Consider the following 16,560-nt stretch of genomic DNA (forward strand, 5'->3'; position numbering starts at 1 on the left):
TGAGGTGGGGTAGGATAAGGATCATTCTATAAAGCTGAGCTTCCAGAGATCTGAGGGCTTACTCCTTGCCAACCACAGTCCTTTCCTCATTTATTATTTGAGTGATTTTAAATGGAGCATTGCCAAAATCTCATTGCCTGTGTCCGTCTTCTGCAATATCATAACCCTGAGAAAATCTTACACTGGAAATAACTGCATGCAAGAAAGCTGGGATCTAGAAGGGGGAGTTTCCTTGGCCAAATCTCCCAGCAGGTTGGTGGCAGAGGCCCAGAAGGGAACCAGGGTTGTAACCCCAGTCTAGCACTTTCTCCACTGTGTACAAGACAGAGTACAATGTAACATTTCTGATGATTTACAGCCACTGTCTGGAAAACCGGGGAATGTCCAGGCCTGTTGCATGGTAACATCAACTTCTGTGGCCAGTGAGCTACATGCAGTAATTTGCCCCAATCCTACGGCCCCGAATTATTTTGCTTTTTAAGTTCTACTTGTTGGGTTTAATTTTCTCTGTTCTTCATGATTTTAATTTTCATTTTTTTGTTACTTTTGGTCAAGGCTGCCTCTAAGAGCCTCTTACATTTTGTTAGAATTGTGTGCAAAATAATAGTGAACAGGCTCTAAGCGCCTAAGAGCTCTGTTTCAGATATTTACTGAGCACCTCCTATGTGGTGGGCACTGGAAACAAAGAGATAAAAGTCTCATGCTGTGCCTTCAACCTTCAATGTCTAATGTAAATACTGAGTTACGAGAATGGCATGGACAGAACCTCAGGTCCGTGGAAGCAAAGAGGAAGATCAAAGAGAGTCAGGGAATAAAAAGATGGATGGTAGCCTCAGCAGCACTGACGTGTGTTGAATGCTCACTGATGCTACACACTGTGCCAAGTACATTATGTGTTTCCTGAAGAACTGGTACCTGGTTAAGCCCAGAAGGAAGGATCAGAAGAGTCTGTCAGGTGCAGGAAAAACTGCTGTTCTTCAGGAACAGGAACAGCGTAAGCGAAAGACACAGCACAGGAAGTGTGTGTGTTTGTAGGACATGTGTGGGTCTTTGCCTCGAGATGAGCCCCTCTACTCCTGAGTCCCTGTCTGCAGAAGGGTCACTTGGGGGCTGATTCTATAAAGAGACCTAGTGGTGCTGAGCAGGGAAATCCTGAGCCTGGTGAGAAAGTGTAGAGTCTGTGGCTGCCTGTCAGGGTTTGTGGGCTTCCATTGCCGGGTCCTGCCTGAGGCCTTGGCTCACTTGGGTCCCTCTGCTCTTCATAGAGTGTGAAATGAACCTGTTTCAGTCTTTCTCCCTCTTCTCTGTCTTAACAGTCCTCTCTTAACCTCCCTTGAGAGCCCCTCACTCTGGCTGGTTGGTGCTGCAGTGCAAGGGGGAGATGTGGCTACAGACCAGAGGAGATTAGATTCCTGAGCAAGGCAGGGGTGAGGGGTGGGGAGTTGAAAGTGATCTGAGAGCCAAATAGTGGATGGTTCAGGGTTGAGTTCCAGAAAAGTCTTAAAGTCCCCACAGATGCTTCTGTTCCTTTCTTTAGGTAGTTTGTTTGTTTGTTTGTTTGTTTGTTTGTTTAACCTTTGCCTACAAACCTCTGGTTACAGGGAGTCTACTGTCTACTGTTGCATTCATTCTATGTAGCTCTGTGCTAGGTTGCATAGATGGGGCCACTGCCCTGTTGTGGATCTTGGAGTCCTGTGGGGGAAGCCCTCCTTTGTTCAGTGTTAGTCTAAATATTTGAAATTATAGCCTTGAAGTAACAAACCAGAGTGAGCAGGTTTGATCCTGACCCAACACTTAGCCCCAATATGACCCTTAGACAAATCACAGACACATCTGAGCCTCGAGTTTCCCACAAGGGAAGTAGAAACACTGGGAGCTGAATGAGGCCCATAGGAGCAGCTTATTTGATAATGGTTTCCTCTTTTCCCTGTGACAATTGCACCAGGACACAGGTCCTCCCTCTGTACCCACACAGCCCTCTGGAGAGCCAGAGTCCACGACTGTCCCCCAAGTCCTTTCTTCTCTGGGTTGGAGAAGGGAGATCCAGGATGGTGATGAGCACCATGAACTTTGGAGTCAGATAGACTGGATTCACATATCCGTTCTGACACTTACTGGCTCTGAGGCCTTTGTCCTTGTCTTTACTCTGGGGGAGTAGCTCCTCCTGCAGATGAGGGAAGGGAAGGAGGCAGCGGCAGGAGCAGAGGGAGCGCTGTCTTGGTCCCCCAGCCATCCCTGGTCTCTCCACCCCCTCTGGCCAGGCTCTGTTTGTGCCTCTCACAGGGACCTTGACTGCCAGGGAAGACATAGCATCATGATCTCTGCAAGTCTGTCCTCCCCCCTCCCTAGCCCCCCCATTTCTCTGCCCTCTTCCCTCCCTCAGGTTTCCTCCAGCATCTAGTTGGCTTCATCAGGACCTCTCCCTCACTCATCTCCTTGCTGGGCCTGTGTCTCTCTTATTCCTTCATGATTATGAGTCCATAGCTCCCACAGGCTGAACCTGGGTCTCCTTCTTTGCTCTGTCTTAGCATAGGACCTTCATAAATATCCCCTGGAGAGAGAGATGGGAGGAGGGTAGACAGACAGGTTCCTGAGCCAGGAAGAGCTGTGATAAACACACTTAAGAATTTTTCTTCCTCCTAAGTGCCAGTTTCATAAAGTAATTGTAACTAAAGAACAAAGGCAGGGCTTCTGCTCACCAGTGCAATGCCAGGGGTTCCAGTACTGCTGCAGAGTGGTTCCCACCATGGCCCTAAGCAACTGGTGGGGCTCCCTGCTCGTGGCTTATTACTGTGAGAGATTCCCCATTACTCCTTCATGAAGGATTCCTCTACCTTCCTATCAATCAGGCTATAAAACACCTGCTTTGGAGAGGAGGACTGTGGGCAGTCAGGAGGCAGCCTGATCCTGACCGCACATAAAACCCCAGGGTGCTGCTAGCAGTTGCCATGGCAGCAGGTGCCTGAGAGGCAGCCGCAGAAAGGCTCTGATGAGTGACACAGAGTGGACAGGCTTGTGAGCAAGGCTCTGTGCCCAGGTTTGGTCACTGTCCCCAGACGGGGCCAGGACTCACTATGTGGCCATCCCCAACACACCACACCTGAACACTACCACTAGAGGAACATTGATCTACTTATCACCCTGGCTCTGCCACTTACAAGCTCTGTGACCTTGAGCAGGTTGTCTGGGCTCTCTGTGCCTCAGTTTCTCCCTCTGTGAAATGAGGATGATGATAATAGTGCTGCCTGATGGGGTTGTTGAGGGCATGAATTGAGCTCAGGGCGCTTAGCCCAGCAGCTGGCACAGAGTGAGTATCCAATAAGACAGTAGTTCTTGTCATTAGAAAGGCAGAGCTGGAAGGATCTTTGAAGGCTCCTCTGATCTGGGGCTCAGCCTGCCAACCTGCTTTTGTTACTAAAGTAACACAGCCTCATACATCTGTTAGTAGATGTCTGTGAATATTTTGGGGCTACTGTGACTGAGTTGAATAGTTGTGACAGAGACTGTATGACCTGCAAAGATGTAAATATTTACTATCTAACCCTTTATTAAAAAGTTTGCTGGCCCCTAGTCTGCACCAACTCTGGTTAGAGACAGTGAGGTCCAGACAGAGGAGGGATTTGCCTGAGTCCACCCAGGAGCTCTGTGTCTAGGCCAGGTGGCCCACACTTCTCTTGCCAGGATGTGGGGGTGTTGGGATCCTAAGAGCTGGTGGCAGGATGCCTCATCTATTCTTTCTCTCAGCAGACTGTCCTCAGGGAGAGGAAAAGCTAATCCTGAGTTCTTGCTCTGCTTCAGCCCCTTAGATACCTTGTCCTGTTCAGTCCTTGCAACAGTCCTAGTTTACACTTGCTTCTACATACAGTGGACTCACCAGGGGTCGTTCTCTCTCAGCATCTGTAACGTGGTAGGGGCAGCAATGACCCCTTCTACTCAGGGAGGAAGCTGAGGCTCAGAGAGAGAAATGGCTTGTCCAGAATCATACAGCTGCTTCAGAGCAGAGTGAAGACTGACTGGTCTTTTCAAACTGTAAACCTTTTAGCCAGACAGAAACACTTTCCCCTAAGGAGGCAACGAGACTTTAACTGTTTCTTTCCATGTGCCCTGCACAGGGGCAAGGAGCTTCAGTTGTTCATTCAACAAATACTGAGTACGTACTGTGGTCATTGGAGGTATAGCAGTGACCAGGACCCACCAGCTCCTATCCTCGGGGAGCTTCCTCCCTCCCTCTCTCTCCCTTCCCTGACTATCCTTTATGGACTCTTCATTTATAGAGTAAAATACATCAATCTTAAGGGTACTTACCTGCATATTTACTAATGTGTATCATTGTGTAACCACCATCTGGGTCAAAATATAGAATGTTTCTAGAAAGTTCCCCTGTGTCCCCTAACACTCACTTCTTCCACCCTTGTTCGGGCAACCACTGGCCTAATTTCCATCACAACAGATTAGTTTTGCCTGACCCAGAGCAATGTATAAATGTTATGAAGCAATGTAATGTACTCCTCTGTCTGGCTTCTTCCACTTGGCATGTCTTTGAAATTCATCCATGGTGTTGTGTGTACCGTCAGTTCCTTTTGGTTGCTACATAGTACTCCACAGTACCACATGGTTCTTTGATCCAGTCACCTGTTGAGTAGACATTTGGGTCATTTCCACTATTTAGCTATTCTGAATAAAGCCTCTATGAACATTCCTGCACTTGACTTTTTGTGGACATCTGCATTAATTTCCTCTTTTAAGTTCTACCTAGGAGTGGAATTTCACTCCTAGGTGAAGGGGCTCACGTTTTAGCTCAGAGTGGTTTTGCTCTCCTGTGGGGAGTCACTGGGGAATGCAGGATGCCGCTGTTCCCCAGAGCTCAGTGGTCCTCCAGCACAGACACTGTACAGAGTCCTCTGGGACCAAGAGACGTCTGATGGGCTTTCCTTCTCCCCAGATGAACGATATGCTCCTATATACGTATCCCCAGAAAGATGGGAAGTACCGGCTGAAGAACACGTTGTCAGTGGCCAGCATGAAGGTAAATGCTTGGTGTTAAGCGCCCTGCTAAGTGGGTGGAGGGAGAGCCCAAGGGAGGAGGGACAGCATCCTTGCTTCTAGGAGCCCACAGACTTCTGGGAAGAGGCAGCCCCAAGGAAACAGTGTTACATTGTGGTTTATAGCAGGATTGTGCTGTAGGTAGTTCAGGGAGAGGGGAGAGGGAAGGAGGACTACCTGGAGGAGGGAAGCCAAATCCCTTATGGTAGATAACATTTGGACAAAGGGGGAAAGAAAAGGGCATTGTAAAAAAAGGGAAATGCATAAGGAAACACTTGGAGGGAGGAAACAAATGGGTATTTAGCAAAGTTTTTTTAAATTGTGGTAAAATATACGTAACATAAAATGTATCCATTTAATGATGTTTAAGCATACAGTTTAGAGGCATTAAGCACACTCACACTGTTGTGTAACCGTCACCACCATTCATTTCTAGAACTTTTTTTTATCGTTCCCAGGTGAAACTCTCCCCATTAAACACTAACTCCCTATTCTTCCAGCCCCAACCTCTGGCACCCACCATCCTACTTTCTGTCTCTAGGAATTTGCTCTAGATAATTCATAGGAGTAGAATCATTAGTATTTGTCTTTTTGTGACTGGCCCATTTCAGCATGATGTCCTCAAGGTATGTTCATGTTGCAGCCTGTGTCAGAATTTCCTTCCTTTTTATGGCATAATGATATTCCATTGTACATATAGACCTTTTTTGATTTTCCTTTCATCCATGGATGGCCACTTGAGTTGCTCCCACCTTTTGACTCTTGTGAATAATGCTTCTGTGAACATGGTGTAGAGGGATCCCTCTTTCAGTCCTATTAGGTGCGTACCCACTTTCCTAGGGGTGGGCGGGTGCCCACAGACCACAGAGTTGCCCACTGGCACTTCCCCTTCAGTGCTTAAGCATGTGTGCCTGCACACAGGTGCGCGTGCACACACACAAACACACATAGCCTGTGTCATCAAACAAAAGTCTGCCTTTTGCAGCTGAGGAAACTCAGGCTCAGAAAGGGACAGTGGCAGAACCAAGAGAAGAATCCAGTCTCTGTCTGCCCCTGCCCTGCCCTTGCCCTGCCACTGCCCTGCAGGGCTGCTGTTGATTTTCCAGGTCAGCCGCCCCGTGATGGAGAAAGTACCCTACGCCCTAAAGATTGAGACTGCCCAGTCCTGCCTGACTCTCTCTGCCAGGTATGGGGAGGTGGGTAGAGGGAGGGTCTGGAGGCTAGACATAGGATTTTACAGGCGTTAAAGTTTCAAATAACAAGATGAGTGAGTCATTTCTATTTTGGTATTATTTTGGGTCAAAGGACTTATTTTCGAGAGCCTGTTCTTTTAAATACAATAATAACAGTACCTCATGTTTGTAAAAGTCTATGGATTATTGATTGGGTCTTTACAGTAATGCAAGAAGTTAAGGCAAGTAAAAAATGCACTGTGCACCTTAGTCTGTAAAGTGGTCTCCTTTTAGTCTTTCATGTCCGGAGATTGAGAGGAAAAACATAATAAGTGAGCATTCATCATTTGCCTTTCCCTGGTTTGGGGGCATGGCCTTTCTCTCAGAAGGGCCTTTGTTTTCTTCAGGCCTTCAGGCTGCAGGGGACCCTGCCTCACTCACTCTGGGCAGCAAAAGAGCTTCTGCCTCCCTCTTTCAGGGCAAAGCCAGCTCTAGCTCTCTGGGCTCAGAAACCAGGGAGGTAGGCTCCTGCTGGGGCCACTGTGGGCACTTGGGGGGTGGGGACAGGGTCACCAAGGCATGGGTGTCTCCCCTCGAAGCTGATATGTGACCCAGGAGGAGGGAGCAATGCCTTCTCTGTGGGGTAGAGAACGTCATGTTTTCATGCAGATGTATTTGCTCGCTTACATTTATTACCCACTCCTCAGTGCCAGGTCCTGTGCTCAGGACACAAGATTTAAACCTCGATGTGCTTGGGGGGAAGCCCACATTAAGGGCGGGAGAGTTATTTACCAGTTACAATGTAGAACATAACTGTGGTATTAGTTAAGAGTGTCGAAGACAAGGGTATCATGCATGCCCTGGGTACCTGCCAGGTCTCCTCTGGCCCCATCACCACCCTTGGATGTGAGGCTTGAGGCTTCTTCCATGCTTGGGGAGTTGAAGCCTAGAGAAGGGTCACCTGCCCATGTGAGGAGGAACTGAGGCTCAAATGCAGGACTGTGTGGCCCAGAGCTCTTATCCACTACTGTCTATTGCCTGAGTGTGTACAAGAAACCTTGAAAATTCCAAGGAGTGACCACCCATCTGGGGAAGTGAGAGAAGGCTTCCAAGAGGAGGTGATGGCTAGGTGGGGTCCATGGCATCTTTTTTCCTCACCTCTAGGTGAAGTCAGGCATCTGAGAAGGCTCAAGATATGGGTTCTGTTTGTCCCATCTGTGAAGTGTGGGGGTGACAGGCCACACCGAGCCCCTCAGGTGGGGCCACCCATCTCCACTAGGCAGGGATGCTGCCCTCTGACCCATGGCCTCAAGGAGCCACTGCCACTGACAGGCAGGTCACCTTCCTGCTCATCCAGATACTTCATGCCAAAGCTTCCAGGGGACAGGAGGACCCATGCAACTCCCTTCAGGGACATGGCATCTGGTTGTCCATCCCCATCCCCTGTCCTTCCCTCCCAGGCCAAAGGGATCCCTTATCCTGGGTTTCCTGGGACAGGCCACACACTTACGCAGGGTGGGAGTGACACCTAGTGGGTCCTAGGAGAATTTCCCCACTCTGCCTCTTGGGGCAGCACTCCAGCACTCAGGAAACCCGAAGGGCAGGGTGTGGAATAAGGATTTGGGAAATCATCTTGTTGGGGGCTGGCAGGGGTTGAGGGGGGTCTGGGAAGCTATGTGGGAAAACGAGGAGGAAGATGGAGAGACGAGGATGTTGATATTTGCCGACTTCACCTAACCTTTCCCGCCCCATGTTCACAGCCCTCTGCCCCCTGTTCCTCTCAAGTGTGGGACCCTTTGCACCTCCCTAATGCCCTTGCTTCTGCACGGTGCTTAGTGATTAACAAAGTCCATGTACCACATGTCATTTCTTCCCCACGCAGCACGGGGAATTAGAGGGATAGTGTTGGCAGTGCTGTTTAAGGTAAAGAAGCAGGCCCGGTGGACAGCTAGCATGCCCCGGCCGCCCTGCTATTCAGTGGGGGCACTAACTTAACGATCCTAGGCTGACCTGGCAGGGGCCAGTGCTCGGTGGTATTTTGCATACTGACAGGCATAGCCGGGGGAAAGGTGGGGGAACCTGATCCACACTGAGAAGCAGAGGCAGAGCTGCTGTGCGCACCTGCACGCCTTATTCATGCCAGCTTGTGTCCACAGCTCCTGTGCTGAGCGAGATGAATGGCACAGCTGTCTGAGCAGAGCCCTCCCTGAGGATTACAAGGCCCAGGCTCTGGCTGCCTTTCACCACAGTGTGGAGGTGAGTGGGGGGCCCTGAGACCCACCTGACGCCAGCCTCCCAGCCCTAGGTTTCCTTGGGCACCCACACACCCAGGAGGACTCTGAGCTCCTTTCTTCAGGCTCCTTCTCTTCCCTACTCTCCCACCACACTCCCCCATGGCCAGGCAGTCACTCTGTAGCCCAAATACGGCACTTCCCGTTGGTTGTGTTTCTGACCCAAGGCCAGTATCATGGAGGCCACCATGGGGTGGAGGGGGGTTGTAGAATTAGAATCCACCCCACACATACACACCCTGTATAGGAAAGAGGGCACCCTAGCCATCTCCTGACCACACTGCTCACCCAATTTCTTTGTTCCAGATACGGGAGAGGCTGGGGGTCAGCTTGGGGGAGAGGCCCCCCACCCTGGTGCCTGTCACACATGTTATGATGTGCATGAACTGTGGCTGTGACTTCTCCCTTACCCTGAGGCGTCATCACTGCCACGCCTGTGGCAAGGTGAGTCACCTGATCTGGGTGAGTGTGTGCATAGGGTCATGTGGGGTGGGATGTCAGGGACATCCAGTAGCTACTGAGAGGCCCAGGGAACCCTGTTAGGTAGAGATTGTAAATGCCCATTTTACTAATAGTCTTAAACCAGAACTCCAAATCCCATTCCACTATACTACCATACTCCCAAAAGAAAATCAGAGCACATGTGGTTATTGTCCCTAGAGAAAATGTATCACATCCTGCTTAATGGTTTAGTCTACCAGAAAAACTGATAAATGCTTGCACAGAAACTCTATGCCTCCATGATGGAAAAGTTCTGTCCTCAGAACACGGGGTCCCTGGAGAGGTGGGAGGGTTGGCAGAGGGGAGGGCATGCTGGCTCTCTGCACATGCAGAGGGTGAAAACCATGCCAATGTGTGTCCCTCTCCGGGCCTGCAGATTGTGTGCCGGAACTGTTCGAGAAACAAGTACCCCCTGAAGTACCTGAAGGACCGGATGGCCAAGGTCTGTGATGGCTGCTATGGGGAGCTGAAGAAGAGGGGCGGGGATGTCCCAGGCATGATGAGAGGTAACCCGGGGACCACCATCACCGTTCTTCCAGACGGCCCACATGGCTTCTGGCCAACATGTGGTTGGTGCCTGAAACCACTTTCCTGGGGAGGCTCAGAACAAAAACAGCCCTGGAGGAAGAAATAGGGGTTTAAGCCATACCTGGGGCACCATTTCCCAAAATACTGGTTCCACAGGAAATCGATGGGCATGGCCAGAGAAGGTGCTTTGCAGGCAGATAAGCATCTCTGTGAAGGGGACAGGAGGCATGGGGCCTCATGATTACTTTGCCATGGTGCCCCTCTTTTTGAAAATGTCCTATAGACCTGTGGTCTGTGGGACCTTTTCAGGATAAGGAAAGGTCCCTGGGTGCTGACTATCCAGGCAGAGAAGTGGTGGATCAGGGAGGGCTGAGGGCTCTCTGATTGATAAAGGAACCCGAGGAAGCTGAGCTAGCCCTTGAGCTAGCCCTGTATTCAGGGTCCAGGCTTTGCACACACAAGGTCAGACCAGAGGGACGGCAAGTGTATCCTAGGCCCCAAGCCAAAGATTTGTCCTCCCTGGAGCCTCCCAAGGCCATCACAGAGGACAGGCCAGGTGAAGAAGGGATAGTCAGCACCCAGGAAAGGCCTTCCTTCTTGGCTCCCATGGCCTTTGTGTCGGTAGACAGTGCCTGTCCTTCTGGTCACAGCCAGTCCCCATCATGAGGCTGATTCCCATCTCAGGAGGGACCAGGAGCTCTAATTTGATAGGAATTGGCATTCCAAAGCAAGAGGCATGCCTGTCAGCACGGATACTCACCTCCCTTCCCCTGTGGCTTGTCTTGGTTACAGAGCGGCCCGTGAGCATGAGCTTTCCCCTGTCCTCCCCCCGATTCTCGAGCAGTGCCTTCTCATCCGTCTTCCACAGCATCAACCCCTCGACCTTCAAGAAGCAGAAGAAAGTTCCTTCAGCCCTCACTGAGGTAAGGCTTCCTGTGTGGGAGGCAAGGGACTTAGAAGGTTTGTGCCCTTCCTCGGACCGGGTCAGAACCCTCCCCAGGCTTACTGAACAGGACAAAGAAACTCTAGGTACAAGGAGTGACTCACCACTAACAGGGCCTGTCTCCTGGGTGTGACTGAGAACATGCCTACTTGGTGGCAGAAGGCAGGACCCAAAATGGTTGTGGGTGGTGCTAGAAGCCTTCCTCATCCCTCTCTGCCATTCTTCCCTCCAAGTCTTTCTTTTTTTTCTCCTTACTTTCTTTCCTCCCCCATAGCCTGGACCAGGTCAGATCCCCAGCAGTGGTGTACAGATCACTGGGGCTCTTCTGACTAAATCAGCTACAGTCCTGGCTTTGCCTTCCCCGTCAGCTCTCAGAACTGTGCCATCCCCTCAGTCTGCACGTCCCAAATGGCCTCAGGTGCTGAGCCTCCAGGAGGGTGTGGGATTATGTGCAGGAAGCTTCAGCATTGGTTAAATTCAAGTCCATCCCATAAGGAGGGTCAGATTCTGTATTTATATTCTGATCACAACCACAAGCAAATGTGTGCCCATGAATATACAAGCTGTCAAAAGAGTATGATCATCTGTTTCCAAGTTTTTGCATTAATATTCATTATTGAGTAGCAGGTGGCAAGGGTTTTAAAAAGTGTTAGGGTCTGAAATATTTAAAGGGGTACCATTCTATTCATTAATTTAATCCCTTTGCATATTAAAAATCTTGAATAACACATACTTGGTAAAAAAATTTTTTTTCGAAACAACACAAAAGAATACCTAATGGAATGTAAGTTTTTCCCTCCCTCCCCGAACTCCTCCAGTCCCACCACCCCCAGAGGTAACTACCATCAAGTTTCTTTTGGATCCTTCCAGAAATTTTAATGCATATACATAAAAAATGTACATTCAAAGATCCTCTTTTTTTTACTCAATTTAAGAAATTGTACTGAATCTTCTGCACATTTTTCACCCTTCATTTCTCTTAACTGTCATTCCGCATTTGTGGACACAGAGATCTCACACATTTTACATTGTATGGTTGTAAGTCTTCCCTTTCCACTGACTAGAAAAGATCACCTCTCACTCCCTCTGTGGTGGCTTACAGAACCTGAGTGTTCCATGGGCACAGAGTTTGAGAACCACTGCTCTTAGCCTTCCAGAGTCCAGCAGCTCTGATGCTGGTGCCCCGCCCTGCCCCCTTCGCCTGGGAGCTCCATCCCAGCAGCAAGCCCTGCACCCCAGGGGAACGTCTGCAGAAATGCTGCCTCCCGAGCATCTGCCAGAAAGGGAGGTCGCAGAATCAGTTTCCCTTGACATGCCCTGTCCACTCTGCCTTTCTCACTCTGCAAGCTGCCCCAGCAGGGCAGGTGTGGGGTTTTAGGGAGTTCTGGAACCTGTGGTGGAGATGGGCTCCTTTCCTGGTACTTCTTGTTCATTGGCCTTCACAGTATTTGCCAAGAGATCCAAGCGCTTACCTTGTCTTCAACTAAGTGGGGATTTAACCTTTGGTAGATACTTGAATTCCTCCAGGCCTCAGTTTTCCCATCTATAAAATGGGAAAGTCACATTAAATTATTTCCAAATCTGGCCTTCTTTCTTCAGTAGTAGATTCGTATTTATATGAGCAATTCTAGTAGGTCAGGCACTATACCTGTCAGGCCCCTGTCTTGTGTCATTTAATCCCAGTTTTAATAGTAGGGAAACTGAGACTTAGAAGAAGCAATTGCCCACATTGCCTATCAAATAACTGGGAGAACCTGGACTGGAACCCTAGATTGGTATTACTCTATACCTGTATTCTGGACCTCCATGTAAGACTGTGCAACAGACAAGTACTACTTCTAATAATGAGAGTTAACATCCCCATTTGGCAAATTATAAATCCTTTTAAGTAAACAAAGAGGATCTATCCTTATGATGGATAAGAGATCTAAGAGATAAGCTTAAAAGTATAAGAATCAGTTTTTTTGAACATGTATGTGTGGGGTCTAAGTTTTCCCTAAATTCCAATTAACATACAGCAGAACACTAGTTTCAGGTTTACATTGTAGTGATTCAGCACTTCCATATGACCCCTGGGCCTCATCAGGACAAGTGCCCTCTTAGTCCCCATCACCCGTCTCCCCCATCCTCCTACCCAACTTCCCCTCTGATAACCATCAGTTTGTTCTATGTAATTAAGAGTCTGTTTCTTGGTTTGTCACTTTTTTCCCCCTTTGCTCATTTGTTTTGTTTCTTAAATTCACCTAAGAGTGAACTCATATGGTATTTGTCTTTCTCTGACTTATTTCACTCAGGATAATACTCTCTAGCTCCATCTGTATTGTTGCAAATGGTAAGATTTCATTCTTTTTCGTGGCTGAGTAATATTCCATTGTATGTGTATACCACTTCTTTATCCATTCGTCTAGTGTGATTGCTAGATGGTAGGATAGTTCTATTTTTAACTTTTTGAGGAACCTCCATTCTGTTTTCCAGAGTGGCCGCACCAGTTTGCATTCCCACCAACAGTGCACAAGGGTTCCCCTTTCTTCACATCCTTGCCAACACCTGTTGTTTCTTGTGTTGTTCATTTTAGCCATTCTGACAGGTGTGTGATGATATCTCATTGTAGTTTTGTTTTGCATTTCCCTGCTGGTAAGTGATGATGAACATATTTTCACATGCTTGTTGGCCACATGTATGTCTTCTTTGGAGAAATATCTGTTCAAGTTTTCTGCCCATTTTTTAATTGGATTATTTGTTTGGGGGGTGTTGATTTGTATAAATTCTTTATATACATTGGATACTCATCCTTTATTGGATGTGTCATTTGCAATATCTTCTCCCATTCAGTAGGTTGTATTTTAGTTTTGTTGATTGTTCCCTTCACTATGCAGAAGCTTTTTATTTTGATGTAATTCCAGTAGTTTATTTTTGCTGTTGTTTCTCTTGCCTCAGGAGATGTATCTAGAAAGAAGTTGCTGTGGCCAGTGTCTAAGAAATTACTGCCTATGTTCTTCTCTAGGATTTTGATAGTTTCCTGTCTTACATTTCATTCTTATATCCATTTTGAACTTATTTTTGTGTGTGGTGTAAGAAAGTCGTCCAGTTTCATTCTTTTGCATGTTGCCATCCAGTTTTCTCAACACTGTTTGCTTATAGAAACAGTCCTTTTCCTATTGGGTATTCTTTTCTGCTTTGTCAAAGATTAATTGACCATGTAATTATGGGTTTATTTCTGGGCTTTCTATTCTGTACCATTGGTCTTTGTCTGTTTTTGTGCTGGTACCATGCTTTTTTGATGACTACAGCTTTATAATATAACTCAAAGTCTAGAATTTTGATGCCTCCAGCAATGTTTCTCCTTTTCAAGAGTGCTTTGGCTATTTGGGGACTTTGTTGGTTCCATATACAAATTTTAGGATTGTTTGTTCTAAGTCTGTGAAAAATATTGGTGGTATTTTGATAGGGATTGCATAAAATGTGTAGATTGCTTTGGGTAGTATAGACATTTTAACAATATTCATTCTTCCAATCCATGAGCATGGAATGTCTTTGCATTTCTTTGTGTCTTCTTCAGTTTCTTTAATCAGTATTCTATAGTTTTCAAAGTGCAGGTCTTTAATCTCTTTGGTTAGGTTTATTCCTAGGTATATTATTATTTTGGGACCATAGTAAATTATAAATGAGATTCCTTAATTTCTCACGCAACAAATTTCAGTACAATAATTTTGTCATATAAGTACCGCGCGCTAACCGATTGCGCCACTGGAGCTCCGTCAATACAATAATTTTGTATCCTGCAATTTTACTGGATTCATTGTGTCATTTCTAGCAGGTTTTTGGTGGAGTCTTTTGGGTTTTATATATATAGTATCATGTCATCTGCAAATAGTGATAGATTTACTTTTTCCTTGCCAATTTGGATCCTCCCACCCTTGTTTTTTAAAGTAATGTCTATACCCAATGTGGGTCTTGAACTCATGACTAGGAGATTAAGAGTTCCATGCTCCACTGACCAAGCTAGCCAGGCACCCCACTTGGGATCCCTCTTATTTCTTTTTGTTACCTGATCTCTGTGGCTAGGACTTCTAGTACTCTGTTGAATAAAAGTAGTGGGAGTGGACATCCCTATCTTGTTCCTGACTGCAGAGGAAAATCTCTCTGTTTTCCCTATTTAGGATGGTGCTAGCTGTGTGGTTTCCATATGGCCTTTATTAAGGCATGTTCCCTCTAAACCTGTGTTGAGGGTTTTATCATGTCAAATGTTTTTTCTGCATCTATTGAACTAATCATATGGTTCTTATCCTTTCTTTTGTTAATGTGATGTTTCGTGTTGATTGATTGGCGAATGTTGAACTTCCCTTACAACACAGGAATAAATCTCACTTGATCCTGGCATTTTTTAAATGTATTGTTGGATTCAGTTTGCTAGTAGTTTGTTGAGGATTTTTGCATCTACGTTCATCAGAGACATTTGGCCTGTAGTTCTCTTTTTTGGTGGTGTCTTTATCTGGTTTTGGTGTCAGGGTAATGCTGGCCTCATAGAAGGAATTTGGGAGTTTTCCTTCCTTTTCTGTTTTTTGGACTAGTTTGACAAGATTAGGTATTAATTCTTGTAAGAACCAATTTTAGAAGGAAGAACCTTTCCCCTAAATATCTTCAGTTCCATGTTTTGGGGGCTTGGGACTTGGGCAGAGGGAGCCAAGAGTCTGAAACAGCCTTCAGGGACAGCACTCCTAAAGGCTGTTTTTGACTCTGGAGTTTCTTGGGTGCTTTCAGTAAATCCTGCCTTAACCTCTGGTACTGTTTTGCTGCTTTTGAGATACTGGATGTATCCTGAGACCTCATCCAAGTCTCAGATTTCAAAACAGTATAAACACTGTGGCAGCTGGTTTGCAGTGTCACCTTAGCTCTGTCTAAAGTGTGCCTACCACCTGAGGTCCTGACCGCTCTGCCTCCCTTCTGTCAGGTGGCCGCCTCCGGAGAGGGCTCCGCCATCAATGGCTATCTCAGCCGGTGCAAGAAGGGCAAGAGGCACTGGAAGAAGCTCTGGTTCGTCATCAAAGGCAAAGTGCTCTACACCTACATGGCCAGTGAGGTAGTGGCAGTTCGTGCTTTCTCTCCTTTCATCTGTGAAGGCCCCCAGGTTAAGCTCACGCCTTCGAATGTCCATCGGGGCATGCACAGCACCCCATCACCTGCAGGGCCGTGTGAGCAAGATGCTGGTTCCAGTCCCCATGTCATTCAAGTCTGTGTTGAGCAATACCATGTGCTGAGTGCCGCTGTGGATACACAACCGTGTGTTGGTTCCAAATCTAAAGAACTGACCACTCCTCAATATGGAGTAAGATAAGGCAGTACAGCCTGCATACCTGTGCCTTTAGGGTTTGAATGTCACAGGCCCAGCATCCAGCACAAACCAGGCACTCTCTAAGAGCAGGCTGCTTTCTGCTCTCCACCTCAGTTGTTTGGGATAGAATTCAACAGCTTAGAGGAAGCTACCACACTTTTGCCTTTGCATTTCTTTTATCAGGGAGCTATTGCTTCATGGTAATGCTTGTACTAAGTAAAACTTAAGTTTCTATTTATAGATCATCTTACCTTTATGTCTTCTAAAATGTAAGCGAGAGGGCCTTGGAAGTGAAGCCGGCTTCCAGAGTAGACAAGCATGGGCTCTGGTTATACAGCAAGGAGCTGTCTGGTCTCAACCCAGGCTGAATCTGTAGGATAGTTTGGAAGGTTTCCATGTCCAGGCCCCACCGTCTGGTGGCTTCCATGGGCTAAATCCACTTTGAAAATGGGTCTTAGGGGCACCTGGGTGGCTCAGTCAGTTAAGTCTGGCTCTTGATTTCAGCACAGGTCATGATCTCACAGTTCATGGGATTGAGCCCTGCATCAGGCTCTGAACTGACAGCACAGAGCCTGCTTGGGATTCTCTCTCCCTTTCTCTCTCTCTTTGCTCCTCCCCTGCTCTCTTTCTCTCCTCTCTCTCTCTCTCAAAAATAAATGAACAAATTAAAAAAAAAATAAAAAGGCAAGAAAGAAAATGGGGCTTGAATGTGTTTTGCTGCAGAGGGTGTGTGCTTTATGTCAGGAGGAT

At 47.3% G+C, this 16,560-nt stretch overlaps 1 protein-coding gene across 2 annotated transcripts in view; it reads left to right on the forward strand.

The window, feature by feature from the left end:
* The window catches only part of FGD5 (FYVE, RhoGEF and PH domain containing 5), a 120,447-nt gene that overhangs the window by 97,901 nt on the left and 5,986 nt on the right, over positions 1 to 16,560 (forward strand). For both annotated transcript variants that reach the window (XM_029917051.1, XM_029917052.1), the window contains exons 13-19: positions 4,943 to 5,026; positions 6,150 to 6,229; positions 8,372 to 8,471; positions 8,813 to 8,950; positions 9,384 to 9,513; positions 10,328 to 10,458; positions 15,430 to 15,558. In XM_029917051.1, the coding sequence (XP_029772911.1) occupies positions 4,943 to 5,026; positions 6,150 to 6,229; positions 8,372 to 8,471; positions 8,813 to 8,950; positions 9,384 to 9,513; positions 10,328 to 10,458; positions 15,430 to 15,558 (792 nt within the window). The remainder of the gene's footprint in view (positions 1 to 4,942; positions 5,027 to 6,149; positions 6,230 to 8,371; positions 8,472 to 8,812; positions 8,951 to 9,383; positions 9,514 to 10,327; positions 10,459 to 15,429; positions 15,559 to 16,560) is intronic.

Source organism: Suricata suricatta, chromosome 12 (genome assembly GCF_006229205.1).
Source record: "Suricata suricatta isolate VVHF042 chromosome 12, meerkat_22Aug2017_6uvM2_HiC, whole genome shotgun sequence".
NCBI lineage: Eukaryota > Metazoa > Chordata > Mammalia > Carnivora > Herpestidae > Suricata > Suricata suricatta.